Source organism: Phymastichus coffea, unplaced genomic scaffold, assembly GCF_024137745.1.
Source record: "Phymastichus coffea isolate CEN01 unplaced genomic scaffold, Cenicafe_Pcof_1.1 PCOF00031, whole genome shotgun sequence".
In the NCBI taxonomy this organism is placed as follows: Eukaryota; Metazoa; Arthropoda; class Insecta; order Hymenoptera; family Eulophidae; genus Phymastichus; species Phymastichus coffea.
The window spans coordinates 514,277-532,126 of NW_026706842.1; the positions used below are offsets into that span (position 1 = coordinate 514,277).

At 47.3% G+C, this 17,850-nt stretch overlaps 1 protein-coding gene across 2 annotated transcripts in view; it reads left to right on the top strand.

Moving 5' to 3' along the window:
• Positions 1–17,850, top strand: part of LOC131663197 (protein PTHB1-like) — a 63,929-nt gene that overhangs the window by 9,221 nt on the left and 36,858 nt on the right. For both annotated transcript variants that reach the window (XM_058933412.1, XM_058933411.1), the window contains exons 6-11: positions 854–1,031; positions 1,411–1,668; positions 2,009–2,251; positions 3,763–4,061; positions 4,920–5,090; positions 5,942–6,079. In XM_058933412.1, coding sequence (XP_058789395.1) covers positions 854–1,031; positions 1,411–1,668; positions 2,009–2,251; positions 3,763–4,061; positions 4,920–5,090; positions 5,942–6,079 — 1,287 coding nt within the window. The remainder of the gene's footprint in view (positions 1–853; positions 1,032–1,410; positions 1,669–2,008; positions 2,252–3,762; positions 4,062–4,919; positions 5,091–5,941; positions 6,080–17,850) is intronic.

A 17,850-nucleotide genomic window follows, 5' to 3' on the forward strand; every position in this document is an offset into this window, starting at 1 on the left:
CACTAATGGCTTTTGCTCGTTGTGAATCTTCGCGCAGCGGCTGTAGACCTTCTTCGTTGAAACTGCACAAAAGAGCTCCACACAGAGAAACTTTTCCTGTTCGTCCGGCGGAATGTTCGGACTGACAGGTCGTCTTCTTTCGCTTTTCTCTCCCGCAGAAGATTTCTTTTTTTTTTATTCTTCTGAAGACTAGTTCCAGTTTGACCTCGGTCACTAAAACAAAATGGTCGACTCGTTTGTTTTTTTTTCCCGGTTGCGCAATTAAACAATCGACTTTCAGTTAGATGTGACCTTTCCTCGCGGCTTGCCGCGCTATCAAACTTCCTTTTCCGCGTTCGCAGTCGAAGATCGCGCGCGCACGCGCAACGTACGAGTGTCAATGCCACAGTCTTATTATCATTTTATACGCATGTGCGCGCACACGTGTCCCACGCGTGGTTGCAGATGTTAGATTCGCGCGATGCTGATGTTCGTGCGATCTACTTGTAATTCCGTTGAAACGACGTGTGCAGTCGAAAGACTTACAAATCAAAACATTCATTTCGCTACGTATGAATGGAGTGTTTTTTTTTTTTCCCCTTTATCGCGAATGATGAGTCGAATGAAAGTATCTTATTTTCATTCGAACACGTTCATTCATTAAAAATACTACGTGTTATTTCGTGCGAACGTTTGTGCAAGTGCCGATATTGTAACTTGTCACGTTTCTTTTCGTACGTTATCGATTTTGTAAATTATCGGATAAGCAAATACATTTTTTTTTCAACAAGTCAATTATGTGAAATTGAAAATTTCTTTCGATAAAAGAAATGTCTGAAGCTTTTATTTGAACGCAAAAAACAAAAACAAAAAGAACTTGGAAGGCGCGATTGTCGTGCTATCGGAAGAGGGTCGACTGGAGGTCTGCTATCTCGGATCGGAGCCGTCGCTTTTCGTTGCCCCGCCGATACACCGACGAGGATACGATTACGCCGCCGCCGAGAAGGAGCTGCTCGATCTGCGCCAACTTCTAAAGAAGTCGTCGTCGTCAGGTAAGTATGAGACTACCGCGGCAGCGTATCCTCTCGTAATTGAGTGGAGTATCATGTTTTATGGAAGCGGCGACGGCAGCAGGTTCCTTCATTATTGATGCTTTCAATTTGCGAACCTCCACGTTTAATTGACTCCTCATTTCGACGATCGTCAATCAATTAGCTATCGCCGCGGTTCCGCACAATTAGCTTCGACTCTTCCTCTTCGTTCCCGTTGGATCGAGAATGATTTGCATTTCGAGTCGAATTAATTGTCAACGATCGATTAATTTTTTCATTCGAATTGTCAAGGCTCTTGCTATTTCACGGGACGCGCGTTCAATGAGAGACGAGAAAAAAGAGGTCGATAAAAGCCAATGAATTATCGTTGTGTAAGCAGACGATCAAGTGTCGAACGCAATGTTGGAAGCGGAACTGTCGATAAACGCAACGGTGTCCCCGGAGCTACTGCCTTCGCCGTACGTGTCGTTGCACACCGACGTTGACAAAGAGGAAGACAAAGCAGCCAAACAGTCATCCATGTGCAAGATCGAGATCGAGCTTACGTCGTACACCACCCTGCGCGACGTGCAGGTCATTCTTCAGACTTCCGAGCCGCTTGTCATTTCCAAGGACTACCTTTCTCTAACCAATTTGTGTAAGATACCAATGTGTTTCAGTGGGATCTCGTGGTCTATTTTCAAAATCTTCCGATCGTTCTCGGATTGGTATCGGGCAATTGACGCAAACTTACTTGACGCGAATCACATTTAAAGAGAGATGTGCACGTACGAGAATCTCGATTAATTGGAAAAAAAAAAAAAAAAAAAAAAAAAAAAAAGTCTATAAATGACGAAATGTTAAAGTAAAACGAACGTCATTGAAATTGAAATCGTATCGAGTCGAAGAAAAAATCCAGTGCAATATTTTCACGTCGTTTGGTGAAGCTCGAACGGATAGGCAATTCGGCGAATAAAAGCTTGGATTTTTCGAAACAGGTGAAAAGTACACGATGGAAACCACAGTCTACCTGGGCGATGATCAGATATTGCCGATAGATTCGGAAGTCGAAATCGTGGCTACGTACGAGAATGATTCCGGCGAGCTGCGCGTGGTGGACAAGACGGTTCAGATACCGTTGAAAATGCTATTGCGACCAAGTCCACCGGAGAGCACCGCCGCGTTCTCCGTGACAATCAAGAGCGCAGAGCCAGTGTTAAACTTCAGCCAAATCTTCCCAGGTATACACCCACCGTGGGAGATTGATCGGACGCCTTTTTTTATGTCGCGAGTGCGTTTCTGCCTGATTTATCGGCGCCGGTCGACTAGATGGGCGAGACGAGCAGGAAATGGCAATGGTTCGAGGCTTTGCCTCCCGACTCGTCCACCCATTCGTCTGGCCACCATACATTTGGGTTATTAATTGATATGTGGGAGCAGGTGCGTCTATCTGAACACTTCGCGGGAGGTCTTGCATGATTATTGACTGTGGGAAATATTTCGCTACTCAAGGCTTTTTCTTTCTAACCGTTTGACGGGTGTGAATTTCTACTTGTCGAAGAGAGCAACTTTAAATAGCAATCAGGCGATTACTTAAAAACGGCACAAGGTATCGAGTGGAATAATGCCCATAGACAAAAAGACCAGTAGCTCCTTGGTTTTTTTACGAACGGAATACCGTGGAATAAAAAACGCCGATTAACCGAGGCAGTAAAAGAGAAACGCGAATTGACATGCGCGCGCAAGACTGCCAATTGAATTAGCCGTGTCCAATTGGAAATACGGCGCACATCTCGCCGCTTCGGTATAATTTTGAACGTTCTTTTTTGTTCTTTAATTTTTACAACCGCTCGCTTCTTCCTCGCATTGACTTGCATAAACGGGATTTTATGCTCAGCAATAAAAAATAGTAAAAACGCTGCCAGTACTTATTTGAGCGGAGTAAAAACAGAGGTAAATGAAAGACTTCGGTACACGAAGTTTTTTGCAATTGCGCGGTCGTTAAATAATTGGATCGATGATTGAATAAGCACTTTTGTCTAGTTTCACGTGTCATTTATTGCGCAGCTTTATTATTGAATTCAGACGATAACGATAGGAAATATTGCATTATTACATAATTTATTAATACGAATCACGTATTAATTATTACTTTCGATTACTTATCGTCACGAATACAAACTAACTTACTAGCGTCGTAAAGATACGACGGCGACTAATCGGTTATTTTCCAAGCTCGTAGTAATACAACTTGAAACTCTACACCGAGAAGAAAGATCGTGAAGCTACACTTGATAGCGGAAAATTTTCTCCAAGAGACGCATTCCGTTGATTGACTGTAACTGTTCGACATCATTTGTCATCAAAACAAATCTTAATAGACTCGGCTGGCAGTAATAAACGTATAACACACTTACATATATTAAATGAAAAGAGTTATTCGTCGACTCGCATTCGTTGATTCGCATTGAGTGCGCATATGCCAACGCGAATAATCAGCAGCGTTGTCAAAGGAATATTGTTTTTTCAGTTCAAACCTATCGGCTCGCGCTTACCATTAGCCTCCATTATTTTGCTTGCATCATTTCGCAGCTGCAGCGTTACAGCGAATGGTCTTTTTAAGGTCGCATTACTCGCTAAAATGTCGATCGGCTCTAATTCGCTTGCCATATAGGCAGCGAGCGGCGACCAATTGTTCTCCATGCAGCGAAAGCGAGAGAAAAGAAAGACGATGTGCCGTTTTCGTTGACAGAGTTCATCGGCGAATACTCGGTTCGGCAAGCGGCGAACTCGCTGGGTCTGCAGCACGCACTCGATCCACAGTCCGTGGTCACGATAGCGTCGGGCTTGATGCTCAACCGGTATCGCGTCCAAGCGAACGACGCCAACGCTATGACGCTCGTGCTGCATCAGCTGATCGGCAGGCTCAAGGATAAGGCTCCGAAGCTCGCCGAAAATTTGTCCTGCACCATTGCTCAGCAGCATCTTCAGCTTGTCCAGGACAAGATCGACGTTCATTTCGATGCCAGGTTGAAAATGAAGGCCGCTACCGTAAGACCGTGTTTCATTCATGTTCTCCTTGAGCGCGCTTCCACGGTTATCTTCGTCGCTGTTCGAGCTTTTTATCTTACGAAAGCTTTGATGCGCGGCATGCCGATCGATTCAAATACATTGCGCATTCGTTGCTTTTAAACAAATTACGTGGAAAACAGTCGAGTATAAATCATTTCAAGTCAATGCGACATTATTTGTTTGATTGATAATCGTCGATTGCACAATAATATTGCAGCTCTTATCAGCGCGTTATCGGGCTTGCGCAAAGATCACAATTTGGAGTACCGATATATCTTATATACTTGGAATAAATCTCATCAGCGCTGAAGAGAATTTAATGAGTTGCCACGGCTGAACAATTCTGGAGAGGTGTTGAGTTGATCATTAACAATGGAAATTATGAATACGAAGATAAAGTTCAAGATTATAGGGAGAACAGAGAAAATGAAATGGTCAGGCACAGTTTAACGGCTCGATGGATTTAGAAAAAGAAAAAGCGGTCACCTACTTGGTGTGCTGCCCATTGTCTACTGCTAAACATCTGACAAGCTGCTACGTCATGAAATTCGAAACGGTTACTGAATTCAAATAAAAGTCATTGAATAATTATTTATGAAGTAGTACGATGACGTAATGCCGAACGTTTAAAGTTATATTATTTGATTGTTTTATGCATGTAGCTGTATTTGAGAATTTTCAATTTGGCTTATAACAGGTTTCGACTTGATTCAAGCATAAACTGCACGTAGAAATTATGCGTTTAACCAGAAGAAACGAGCGCGCTCGACGAGAGCAGCGAGTTGAGAGACACGTGATCACTGAATTATCGTGGATTCGGGGTTGTTGTCGTTGCAGAAGGAGATTGGTCTGCTGACGAGCCAGTTGCGATGCATCGAGAGGAGAATGTTGCGCGGCATGAAGGAGAGGAATTCCCGATCGCTCGCCGCCACCGGACTACCGACCCTCCTCGAGTCCACGTATCGCGCGATCTTCGCGCTACTCGACGATCTTGAGGCCGCCCGTGCGGTAATTGCTCCTTTTATGCGCTTACCTTGTATTGTACTCGGTCTCTCTGTCGGGCACATACGTGCACCGAGCAGCGGTAGCTGTCGCGCTCTCTCTCTCTCTCTCTCTAACAATGCCGCGCCGGGAATGTCGATCTCCGCGTGCCTTTGTTTTCCGCGAGCGCGCAACGACGCTCCGTCTGGATGCGCAGTGCGCGGCCGCCTTCCATCTGCCCCTTGCGATTAAGCGCCCGGAATTTCGAGCATTCCTTTTGCCGCGCTAAGAGTCCGAATCGCGTTCGCTTTCTCATATTACGGAGCGAAAAGAAAGGGAGAGGAAAAGAAGGGGAAAAAAGATGAAAAAGCGCTTAATCGCGGCGTCGGCTCCGATTCGTAGCAAATTCAGTCATTAAGCCAGCTGAAAAGTTCGCAGCGACTCTTGTACGCGCGTAGCGGCGCGAAAATCAATGTAGCCAGCGAAATTCGCGATCATTATGTGCGTGGCCGGCGTGGAATTATCGTAGCGCTCGATTATGCAAAACGAGTTTCTCGAGCGGCCGCCGCCGTCGTCGCGGATGTAAAGGCACGCGGCTGCCTCGGGTTTTCGGTGGCGGCGCGCCCGAGCACCGAAATTTAGCGATTATCAGCTAATGGATCCCCGCATTAAAGCGCGAACGCGCGAGCGTCCGAGCGCCCGTGCTCTCGGCATTGAACGACTTAATGAGCTTATCGGGCCGTGCGTTCCGCATCAATGAAGCCGACCGGCAGCGCGTCGATTAATCGGCAGCGGCGTACCGGCGGCTGCGTCGCCGCGCACATTTGGACGCGCGCAAGCCGACCACCCTCGTATTCATTGGTTTGTCGATGCCACAGGAAAGAGAACGAGCCTTTCAGAGTCTGCGGAACTCGCTGAGGCTGCTGCGGCTGATGCTGCAGCTCACTGTCAGCGAGGACAAGTGCGAGCTCTTCGAGTCGGCGTTTGTGTTCAAGCCTCAGCTCCGAGACGAAGTCGTACGTATACGCGTGCTTGCTTTTCCCTCTCTCGCCTTTCATTTGCGTTTGGCCCTTTGCCGGCCTGCTGTATTATGCGTATCTCGTTGCTTTCAATCTCATCGCCTGTAAACTGAATTTTTGCATTTTTCTGAAAACGACACCTCCTTTTCGACACTCGGCGCTTCGCTCATTTTCCGCACGCTTTAACTCTGCTTTTGTTACACGAGGTCTTGTACTAGTCGCGTGGAAACAGTCTTGTGATCGCCTTTTCAGCGAACATGAAAATCAAGTAGAAAGCTACGTGATACCTTGCCCGCGAAATTCAACGCGTGAATTTTCATGCCGCAATCGGAAAACATTTCACGCGATATGCGTCACGGCGAGTTAACGAAAGCTACTTCTGCTACCTTGCCGGAGAATTTGCCAACTTTCGTTTGCGCAGTTTTTTGATTCCCGGATATAATCAAGTTGTTACGTAACATGCAATATTTTCAATGTTAATCAAAACTGTAAAAAGTACGAAGATACAATTAAAATTGAATTCATGCAAGCACAAATCGGTCCTTTAAATAGTATTTAAATCTTATCGTTTATCTAAGAAAAGAACAAATCGATGGCTCAACATTCCAGAGATATCAACTTATTTTATTTTAAATTATCATGTCTCCAACTGAGTCGTAATCGATCTATAAAATAATAAAGTAACGTATTTTAGTCATCTTTTAACTGTGTACGGACGTGTATCACTTGCGTTATGAGTCATTATTTAAATTCATAAAAAAATTTTCGACATGGCTGTAGCTATGATTTTCTTGTGCTGCTGAGTTTGTGGCTTGTTCACTCGATTCATGTAATATTTTATCGTACAAGACCCCATCTGCAATGTGAAAACACTTGCGTGCATCAAGTATTCGCCTTGATTAATATATATTTGACGGCAAATGCGAAAGCTATTACATGGAAATGCTACGCAATCGTGAAAAAATATTGTTCGTGCCTTATTTCGAAAATCCGAGCAACGATGGCCAGTAATAACTTTCGGAAGCAATGAGAAAGCATCCTCGCAAGTGCATGAAATTTGCCTTACTTTCCGTGTCCTGCATAGCGCGCGCGTCTCAACCGCACGATGTGTGTCCTCTTCCTCGTTTTCTCGCGACAGCCCGTGATTTTTGCTAATCTCAGCGTGGTCGATTCGTTTTAATCGCGCCGCCACCCATCTTACCTTTTTACCCGTCGCAAGGGAATTACCATATAATGAAGGAAAAAAGTCAACTCGTTAATTAAGGGCTCTCTTGGGTTCTCCCTCTCTCTCTCTCTCTCTTTACGGCTTGTTGAGAGCTTATTACGTTTCCATTGCTTTTGCAAGTGTCGCAAAACATTTGTTGATCGGCCACTCTCTCTGTCGGCGACGGATCATTAGGCAGCTTTTACGAGCTACACCGCGTCGTTCATAGAAATTGACTTGCACTTGATGGGACTGTACAGAAAAAACTACTAGTCTGCGAACTTGGCTTTGACTTGCTGTCCACGTCGAAGATCTTAATTGTAAATTAATTGTGAGCACACGTTTTGGGCACTTTTTTCTTTCATCGCACAACAAAGGCACGAGAAGAAAAGAGCGCACGGCTCAATGAAAAAAAAAAATCGGTCGTTAAATTAAGGCGAATCCAGATATACTTGGAAGCCTGCGGTGATTGCAATCATGCCAGTGGATCGAGCGAATTAAAACGTCATTACGTTACCATGCGATAACATCTTTTGTACGCGCGTGTAAGCAGAACGAGAGGGGGGGGGGGAGAAGGGGGAGGGAGACGATGGATAGAGCAAAGGAAAAAGAGAAGAGATAAGCTGGAGTTGATATTGCAGGACTGGGAGGAGGTGACGGACATGGCGCTGATCGGATTGACGCGCCTGATATCTCAGGGCGCCGAGTCACATCAGCGACATCAGCCGAGTAACTGGAACAGGTTCGAAACTCCGCGCGATTTGGCCAAATTGAAAAAGCGCCTCGCGCACACCCTGGAAAAGCTGCAGGCGAGCGGCAGCGGCAGCTGCGGCGGCGGCGGCGGCGCCCCCTCGATCAAGGAATCGCTCGCCGAGGATTCAGCGGCAGCCGCCGCAACCGCCTCTTAAATCGATCCGTCACGAGCGACCTTCGCTTCTTTTTGCTCGCGCTGTACAAGCTCTATATAAACTTGCACTTGCCCCTTGCCGGAGAATCGGAGTGCCAATTATTTTACCTGCTGCTCCGAGCGCGTGCGCGCGCAATGTTTGCGACGTGACCGGTAACGCGCCTTTTCTTTATTTCGCTTCCTTGCTTCGCCACGCTATCTGGAAAAACTCGTATTAATTGCGATTTATGCGCGCTATCTTGTACAGCCGACGAAATCTCGCAAACATTGTTTTGGCTTTGTTTCAGTTGTATTCTCCGGCACTACACCGCTTGCACATTAAATGGCGCAATTTAATCAAACGACATATTTCAGCAAGTGTTTTTTCGGTCGATCGGAAAGAAAGAAAAGGAAAAATCGTCGCGTTAGGCATGGCGGAGAGAGTGAAAAACGCGAGAAAAATGGGAGCGAAATTACGACAGAGGGAGCAGACGAACGCGCGCGCGACATATCGACGGGAGTGAAATTGCGCCGAGGCCGAAGGATAAATATTATTGTACACGAGGTGCAGTCAGAGATGCAGTCGACCGAGCGATCGGATGATAACCTGCGCACTCGCATGAATCGCGGAGCGTGTGTTTCGTTCGCACAATTGAAATTTCAACAACGAGCGAAGCCGCGCAACAATGCATTTATGATTTACAAGCCACTTGGCGCGCGCAGCACTCGAACGTGAGAAAAGTCGCGCGCTCGCGGCGATAATCCGCGTATCCTTCCTCCGTCGAGCGATCGCGCGCGAATAGCAAACAAAGATTTACGTAATGGCGAGCAGTCGTATCGAGGGAAAGGCCAGTGCGGCAGAGACGTCTATAGATAGGCACCGCCTCTCTCGAGCCAGGCGCGAAAGGAAAAACCTCGCCGAGGAGAGAAAAATCCAATCGAGCGGAGTGGAGCGAGCGCGCCTGGCGCGTGGGCAGCCGAGGAAAAAGAGAAGTAGAGGAAGACGAAGAAGAAGAAGAAAAAGAGAGCGCGACGATCCGCGTGTGCGCGCGTCTTCGCCGCGCGGCGCCAACGGTTGCGCAGACGGAGGGCATGAAAAAGATATAGCGACGTGCTCGCTCCAAATTAGATGTGTGCCGATGAGTGAGAGCGCATATACATACATATGCGTGCTCGCCGGCGCGCTGCCAGATACGCAAGCTTGGCCGAGGATAAATGCGCAGGAGCCCGAGAGACAGATATCGATTGCGCGTCTACGGCATTAGAGCCGCGCGCGCGCGCGCGAACAATCCTCTCGTGTATGCGTGCGTCTCCCTGTATTTGTCAATAAAACTTGACGCGCTTGCCATTTCTTACAACTGCCACGCGTTTGTTTATTCCTTCTACCCCTCCACATTACCATTTCCAGCATCTGAAATAATGTAACGAGAGGCCCGCAAGAGACGCATATGCAAATTGTGCATCGCCTGATGGATGAATTGATACGTCCGATGATCGAGACCGATGCGTTATTGTTCGGCTAAACGATTCTGTTTCTTTGAAAGCTCGGCCAATTATTCTTGCTGGCTCGATGAAGGAAGTGAATTTTCGATAAGAGCAGACGTAAAGTTTAACGAGCAAGAAAACGACCGCGTCGATGAGAAAAAACATTCAACATTTATCACGCTATCAACAAACGGATCGATCAATCCGTCGTTTGACGCGACTTGGGACATCATCTTGCCGCTGTTTTTTTTTTTTTTTTTTGCCACCGGCAAATTAATTTGCAATGGCGAATATGTATTTTCTTTGTGGGTCGTGCACGCGAGAGAAACGTCATCGTTGCAACTGCCACCGACTAACGAGAAAAAGCACAGGGGCTTTTTTATGCGAATGCACGTATCTATGTGCTTTTGCATATGAGAAAATTGCCTCATGTTGCTCGACTTCGGTTCACTTCGTCTTTTTTTTTTCGCAGTTTCTTGTTTCCTTAACGAGCTGCCAGATCGATTAGAGTGGCAACTTGTTAGCACGTTATTAAAATCGGCGCCTCATTTTAAATTCAAAAATATATCGTTTATATTGTTTTTTATTATTGTCAATTAAGCATGTGCACCGAAATATCGTTCGAGTTCTTCCACCTCGATGTTCATTATTCCCAATATTTCATGATGCTGCGTATATAAATCTATAATGCAAGAGTACTTCAAATTTCTTCTTGTTAGATTCATACTTGTAATTTAACTCTGTTCGCTACTAATTATCACGATCCATTTCAACTGGCAACTACACGGTTTCAATTGATTATTCTACATGTGAAAACAGATCTTTCTGAAGTCAAAATATTTTGTTATTGACTTTTTCAACTCCAGCGAATGCAAATAAAGCAGTGTTAACTTTACTTTTCTGTTTGTAAACTGTAACCAACTGAGTAAATGAATACTAAATCATTATCATATCTGTTATTGAATAATCGAAAATATTAAATTTGATATTCCCGAGGTCATGAAAAACGTTTACATTTCAAAAGTTTACGCTCAGGTCTTAAACGAGAAAAAAGATAGTTCCGAGAATTGTTTATAATATTTTTTTACAAAAACCATCATGTTTCGCTCTAAAGAGACGTCGCAGACTACATTTCCGGTGAGTGAGTCGTTGTTATTCATGATTCGCAACTCTGTCTTCATAAGCTTATATGCGTTCTCAGAATCATTAAATGACTGGCGTCTGTAAAAATCTACGCTATTCATTTTTTTTCTGCTGCTGCCATTAAAAGTACAATTCGAGTTATGTCAATATGCTTGCGAGGAGGTTAAAAAAAAGAGACATTACAACTTGACATGTTTCCTGTTTCCAATCGGTCGGCGTGACTCAGAGTGCTGCGTTCAGGTTAAACGCTTGTCATGTACGAAAGTTCCTCGTAATGAGCTTGTGCACCTGCGTCCACTTCATCTCTCGTTACAAGAATAAAAAGCGAAGAAGTTGCTAGTCGAGACAATAGACTTTCTTCGAGTGTCGCGTTACAAATGATTTCAATCGGTCCGCAGATTTCTCTCGGCAATAGAAGATCAGAACCACTTATCGCCACGAAGTCATCGTTGACAATTAGATATTATGCAAAAATTCTGCCTATCATCTGCAATCCGAGCATTCAAGGCGATCGTTAGCCGACAGTTTAATTGAGTATTCCGCTATTTGAGAAAGTGACGCGCGCAAACGCGCGCAAGGGTAACGAAATGAAAGCAGTCGGAGGCAATTTAGGCGCGTTCGCCCGTTCGCCAGATGCATCCCAAAACCATGAGGCACTCGGCGTGCATTTAAAGCGACACAGCTCGGTCATTTATTTTATTTCATTTGTATATTTATTTTTGTTGAAAACGTGCCGGGAATGGGAATTAGAGAAGCGACAGGTGTGATTTGAGCTCGTTAGGGCTCCGCCGAGTTCCCCGAAGATTGGGCATGGCCGTCGCCAGGACGTCTGGCATGCGGAGTCGGCGAGCTGGGCCTTTGAAGCGACGGCTCGGAGATGCTCGGACGCGATAGCGCGGCCCGCTTTTCCGGCCGTCCAGCTGCCTGCGCGCCCCTGCAATTTCGCCCTCAATTTCGAAAATCCACATTATTCATCTTTATAAGCCGCCGCCACGGTTATCGATGACGCAGCGCGGGCCAAGCCGGAACGCGGCTGTTGTTCTTTCTCCGCTCCCGCCGATTATTTATCGCCCCGCCGAAGCGCGACCGTTAATTAGGGACCGATTCGGCTGGCAATTATCGAAGTCCGACCGCGGCATTTCTGCGCCGCAGTCTGCCGAACGAAGGCATTTAAATGAGGCAAATTGAATAAAGTTTTTGCGCGCGTGGCAAGTCGACCGAGGAGGCACGCGTCCGAGGAGCTCCTCGGCTTTCTCTTGCCGCGTGTCGCTGGGCTGCATTACGCGGAAACTGCCCCGCGAGCTCCCGTAATCGGCGGCCTTCCCGGAACAGCCGATCGTATATAGGAAGCCGAGTCTCTCTCTCTCTCTCTCTCTCTCTCTCTCTCTCTCTCTTTATCGCGTGCGCCCACCTTTTTCTACGGCGACGTGCCATCCGTCGATCTCTTCGCGCGCTGCAATCCATTGTGAAATGCCCCGATAAAATTCCGCGGCACACACGCACAGACGGAGAAAGGCTTTAAGCTTCGTTAAGCCAATTTCTTCTTCTTTTTCGTGAACCATCCCGAGAGAATTCCACGTGCGAGGAAAGGGGAATTCCGCTGTGTCTCTCTCTCTCTCGCCTTTGTTTATTCTGCCAGAAGGAGAGTGAGCGCACAGTCTGCAACCGAGAGAAGGAGAGAGGAAAAGGTCGGTAACTCTGTCCTGCTTGCGACGAGGCCTTTTAATTGCACGCGCCACGCAGTCCCATCGAAGCGAGCTTTTCGAAGCAGCAACGGGCTCAGCGCCATTACGCTTTGGTCGCAACCGATCGAGTTAGGGAATAAACTGCGACCAGAGTACGTTTACCTTGATTGTCGTATTTTAACGCGCGACGCGTCGCTCGTTACGTAGATATAATTGTGAAAGTCAAGTCGTAGCGGCCGGAGCGCAAACGTTCGATAAGATGGCGCATCGAAGACCTCGACGATAAAGCAAGAGCCACTCGGCTGGCCTGAAATGCTACGATCAATCTGCATTGTTACGAACTTGCGGGCATTTAATAATCTACGTGCGTTAGTTTTTCCGCTCGTCCGCGTCGACAAAGAGACTCATTTCCGAACATCGCGCAATAAATAGATCTCGGCGAGGCGCGCGATAAGCTCGCGGCTGTAGCACGCGGAAAAAGCGCTATGCTGAATTCAGCCGAGAAAAGAACTTGCATCCCTCCCCCAGCAGTGTGCCATGCAACAAGCAAACTGTTTTCGACATAATACTTATTGCGAGCGCGATAGGCGCACGTGCTGCCGCATCAAAGCGCGGCAGCAAAAACGCACGGGCACAACATCGATTGATTACGCATAGTAAAGAGCGTCGCTAATTATCGTTCCGTGACAGCTGATAAAGCCTCTCCCTCTCTCTCTCTCTCTCTATTCTCTGGCCGTCCAGCCAACGGAAAACACTGTACGGGAGCGGCAGCAGAGATGTTGAGTAATGAGCAGAACGATTGCAAGGCCTGGAAGGATCGAGACGAATGCTTAAAGAGGCAACGAGGTCGACGCCCGGTGTGTGACGCGCCTCGCACGCTCAATGTTTTCGCCAAACGCGCGGCTATCTGGCCGGCGCGGTGCCTCGGAAATTTTGCGTCCCACCCGGAAAGCCAACCGATTCACGCTGTGACTGTGCGCTCAGGCCAAAGTCTTATTGGCAGATAGCTGTTGCACTCGAAACACAGAAAATTATACAACTTCATCACGCTCTCTCTCTCTCTCTCTCTCCTTCTCTCGCATACGCGCGCCTTCGATTATTTTGATTATTTTTACATTCGCGACTACGTTAACAACAAGAGATATGCATTACTCGACGATTCGCGCCTGATCTATTATTAGCTTTCGTACGTACAAAAACGAAATCAACCTGAGGGCTATATAGATCGTCGCGATTTCGCTATTGCTGTAGCACTCGAGTTTATCCTCGATTATATTTATTATTCCGATATACTCGTGTCGTTATCAGACCACTGTCGCAAGGGTAACCATTTGTAAAATAATTTTTTTCGTATAATTGCAGAGCGAGTGATCGACGCTGAATTGCCATCGTAAGTAACGTCTCGTAAACGGTATAGTTATTTGAAAAGTAAAAATTAATCCGCGCTCGTTATTCCCATGGGACGCAGCAGCCTGTCGGAAAAAATTATACCATTGCAACAACGACTTTACAAGACTTGACGGCCTATAAACAAATTTAATCGTAACATCGACAAACAAACAAGTTTTTTCTCTCTTTTTTAACGATCCTTGAGCAAAGCATTACCGCGCGTTAAACTTTTAATTACACGTCTGACCACTCGTGTAGCTCGTCAATATTTTAAATGCACACGGAAAATGCAGCGAACGTTGGATTCTCGAATACTTTCTCGGAGGGAAAAGAAAAGATCGACTCGTCGGCATCACGGCAAAGTGCACCTCTCTGACTCACAAAGGTGAGTCGCGTGCGAAGATCCTAATCCAGGATTATACGCCGTGTCTCTAGGTTGCGTAGCGGGGCTCAGTCCCAAGGATTACACGCGCTAATGAGTCGCGTTCGGCCGGCGCTTCCAGCTTCCAGCCAGGCACGCATCGGGGAATCCCCGGGAGAGCGCTCGATTTTTCGACTGCTCGCGCGCGCGCAGGCAGCAAAAAAACGTGAGCAGGTCGAGAGAGCGAGACAAGGAAGAGGGGAAGAGCAAGGACTACAACAAGTGGGTGGAGCCAAGGGAGGAGAGTCTCGTTGGACCCCTGCAAATTCATTCGAGCGGCTCCTCGGCCTTTGTTTTTTCTATCCCTCCTACTGCTCTTTGCTGGCCTCAGACTCTGACTTGCCGATTTTGTTTGTTTTTTTTTTCCAACGGTCCTTTTCTTCTTCGACGGCCTGTCGGCTTTATTAATTATTCGGTGATTAATATCGCGTACGGCCGCCGGACCAAGGAGAAAATCATCGGTCTACGTGGCCTGGCCAAGCCGCACTCGGGAAATTTCGTCGAACACTCGTAAATCTGCGGAAGTGAAATTCCACGATATCACTGGAAACTAATCTTGACGTCGCGGATGAGAGTCGTCGTGTTAAAAACGGTCGCAGTCGGAGAGCGAGTGGAGAAGAATGTTCCAATTTTGGAGAAAGAGAGGCCGCCGGGGCAGGCACGTGGCGAAACAATGAGTCAGTGGAAAAAATGCTTTCCCCCGTGGGGGAGGCGCAGGAAGCGCGGCCTCGCGCATATTTGGGTAACATCTGTATCTCAAGCGCCAATCTCGTCCCGCGAGGGGGTAGCCCCGAGAAGGCGCACCGACAGAAATGCACTTTGCACGTCGGATTATCCTTTGGCCTGTCGGAGGGCTCGGGATGAAGCAGCGAGGAGCTCCCAAAATCGCCGATAATTGATGGCTTCCGGCGCTGACTGGTCGTCTTCAACGAGGCGCCAATGACCACTTGGTACTTCAATATTATCAGGTACAACCATAAGCGGGTGGTCGCACTTACGAGCCGCCGCTAAGAAGGGGTTCGTCGAAGGTTTTTTTGGTTGGCACACGACGCGGTCGCGCAAGGCAAACAATGAATGCTTCGTGGAAGAAGGTGGGTATTTGATGGTGGGTGGAAAGGGGGAGAGCGGAGGCGCGCGCGCTCCACCGGTGGTCCACCGAGTTACGAGCCGCGCTCTCTCGCTCGCTCCCGGGAGGCAGAAAGAAGATATTTTTCGAGAATCCGTGGGAAGGATAGGGGGGGCCCCCTTTGTTTTAGCGGCCGACTTTTTACATTCCGCACCGCCGCGGGTCGTTGGTTTTGCACTCGTACTTTTCCTTTTCTCTCTCTCTCTCTCTCTCTCTCTCTCCCTCTCTTCGCCGACCTAGCAGCGTGGCTTTTTTTATTCTCTCGCACACACACACACACACACAACTGGCCGTCGATTATATCGTCGTGTTATGACTGATAATCGATGACTAAATCGACGTGAGAGAGAGGAACCAGATCCACGAAACTAATTTCCAACGACGTACCTCTTCGCCATGCTCTTGTATATGTGCCGGCTCTGCCTCCTTAGCATACTTCTTTTTTTACATGCTGCTGTTCAGTCCGATTTCTTTATTTTATTTCATTCCTACATGTGGAGGTGGAGAGCCTTTGATTTTCTTGTTCTTTCTGCCGGCAAGCAGAAAACTATAATTTTTATTTCAGCGCGAACTGTCTATAATTTGAGGAGTCTCCTTGAGCAATTTATACGCACGTAATGATATATATCGTGCTTTACATTTGCTAGACGTGGCTGAAATGTCGGATTCGGTGCAATTTCGAATTATGACTCGAGCAATTGGAACAATCACAATTGTTAATGCTCAAAATCGCACCTACGCTGCTGTCGAACGACAGGACTAATTGAAGGTATTTATTCGACTGCTGACGTACATTCTACGCCGCTTGCGAAGCTTCTTATCAGGGTCGAAGATCTAATACTCATTTTTTTTATCAAGCACCAGGGGCTGTTCTCTCGTAAGTGGCGCACTTCGAAACTCTATTTCCCAGCTAATTATTTCTTTATCGACGGCCCGCACGCGTATATTTTTACACTCGTTTCTCGCAGCCGTTAGCCGCGTCAAAGTTGCCAGTGATTCGAAGGAAGTAGGGGCCCTCTGCTCGCGTCGCAAGCACGAGGCTTGCTCGCCCGCAAAATTTCCGTGCGTTTATTTTCGTTGGCGCCGAGGCGCAACTACGGCATCGCTCTTTTAATACGCGGGCCGTACCAGAGGGAAAAGGGAGCGTAGAGCATGGCGCCTGCAAAGTCAGTGAACGCGAAAAAGAAAAGGAGAAAAAAAGGCAAATTATCGATTTTCGGGAATACAACGAGAGGTTCGGGAATAGACCTCGGCCGAAAAATAGACCGTTAACAGTGCAGTGTTTGTTGATGGAGAGCGTAGCAGCGGGTGACCCCTCTCCGCTGCTCAACGCACGAGACATCGAGCAACACGGTGGATGAGTGTAATCCGCTTCTCCGTTGCAATCGATCTATTTTAACGTCGGCCGCGAGGAAAACTTTTCGGAGAAAGCTTCTGTTGAATCATCTTCTCTCTCTCGCGCACGCGCGCGCGCGCTTGAGAGACTTCGCGCATGTGACGGTTTATTTGACTCGGCTAAATTATTCTTGACTAAACACGCGAAGCAACAAATTCACGCGAAAGCTTTACTTTGAATACGCGCGATTGGCAATCTATCGTGGAAGGTTCAATAAATCTTTGGACGGGGGGGGGGGGGGGCCGCAAACAAGCGCTAATCTTTGTGAAAACCCAAAATTGACGTTAGTTTGATTAGAGCCGTGGGGCTCGGTCGCGCAAACACCGCTAAAGATTTATGTCTCGGTCAATATCGCGCGATCGATGCTCCGGCCGACGATAACCGCAATTTTTCGGGAGCGCGTTGCGACAGCAGTCCCGGGGAAAGAGGCTGCGCGTTGGATAGGCACCGAGCGCCAGTGGAAAATCACCGCCGAACTGGAGAGGCAAGAAAAAGTTATTATCATTGAAAGAGAGACGGGCAGCCTTTCCTTCGGCGCTTTGCACGCGTGCTTACGCACATTACGAGCAGCTCTCGCGAGCTCATGAATAAATCCAATTTCATTCTACGAGCGTGTAAAGGCTGCCTCTCTCTCTCTCTCTCTCTCTCTCTTTCTCTCTCTCTCTCTCTCGCTATAGAATTTTTTATTTGCGCATAGGTGCAAACACTGGAGACGCTCGTATTTGCCGACTTATGTCAGATGGTGGCTCTATCGCTCCATTTTTCATCGATCGCTCCACTGATCTCGCAGCTTTTCCCAGTGTAATCGCGCTGACGCGTGCAAAACGAAAATGAAAAGCTGGAAAGACGGGCGTCCTCAGGTTCGTTTTTCCTTCTTCTTCCATGCACATTCTGTTTTCACGGTCACATTCGCGAATCAGCATAAATTGCAAATTGAGCGACATAAATTGTACAATTCAGTTGCACCTCACACGTATACGAAAGTATTTGCATTAACATATTTATAGATGTCAACGCGCGCGAGCCAGTGTAA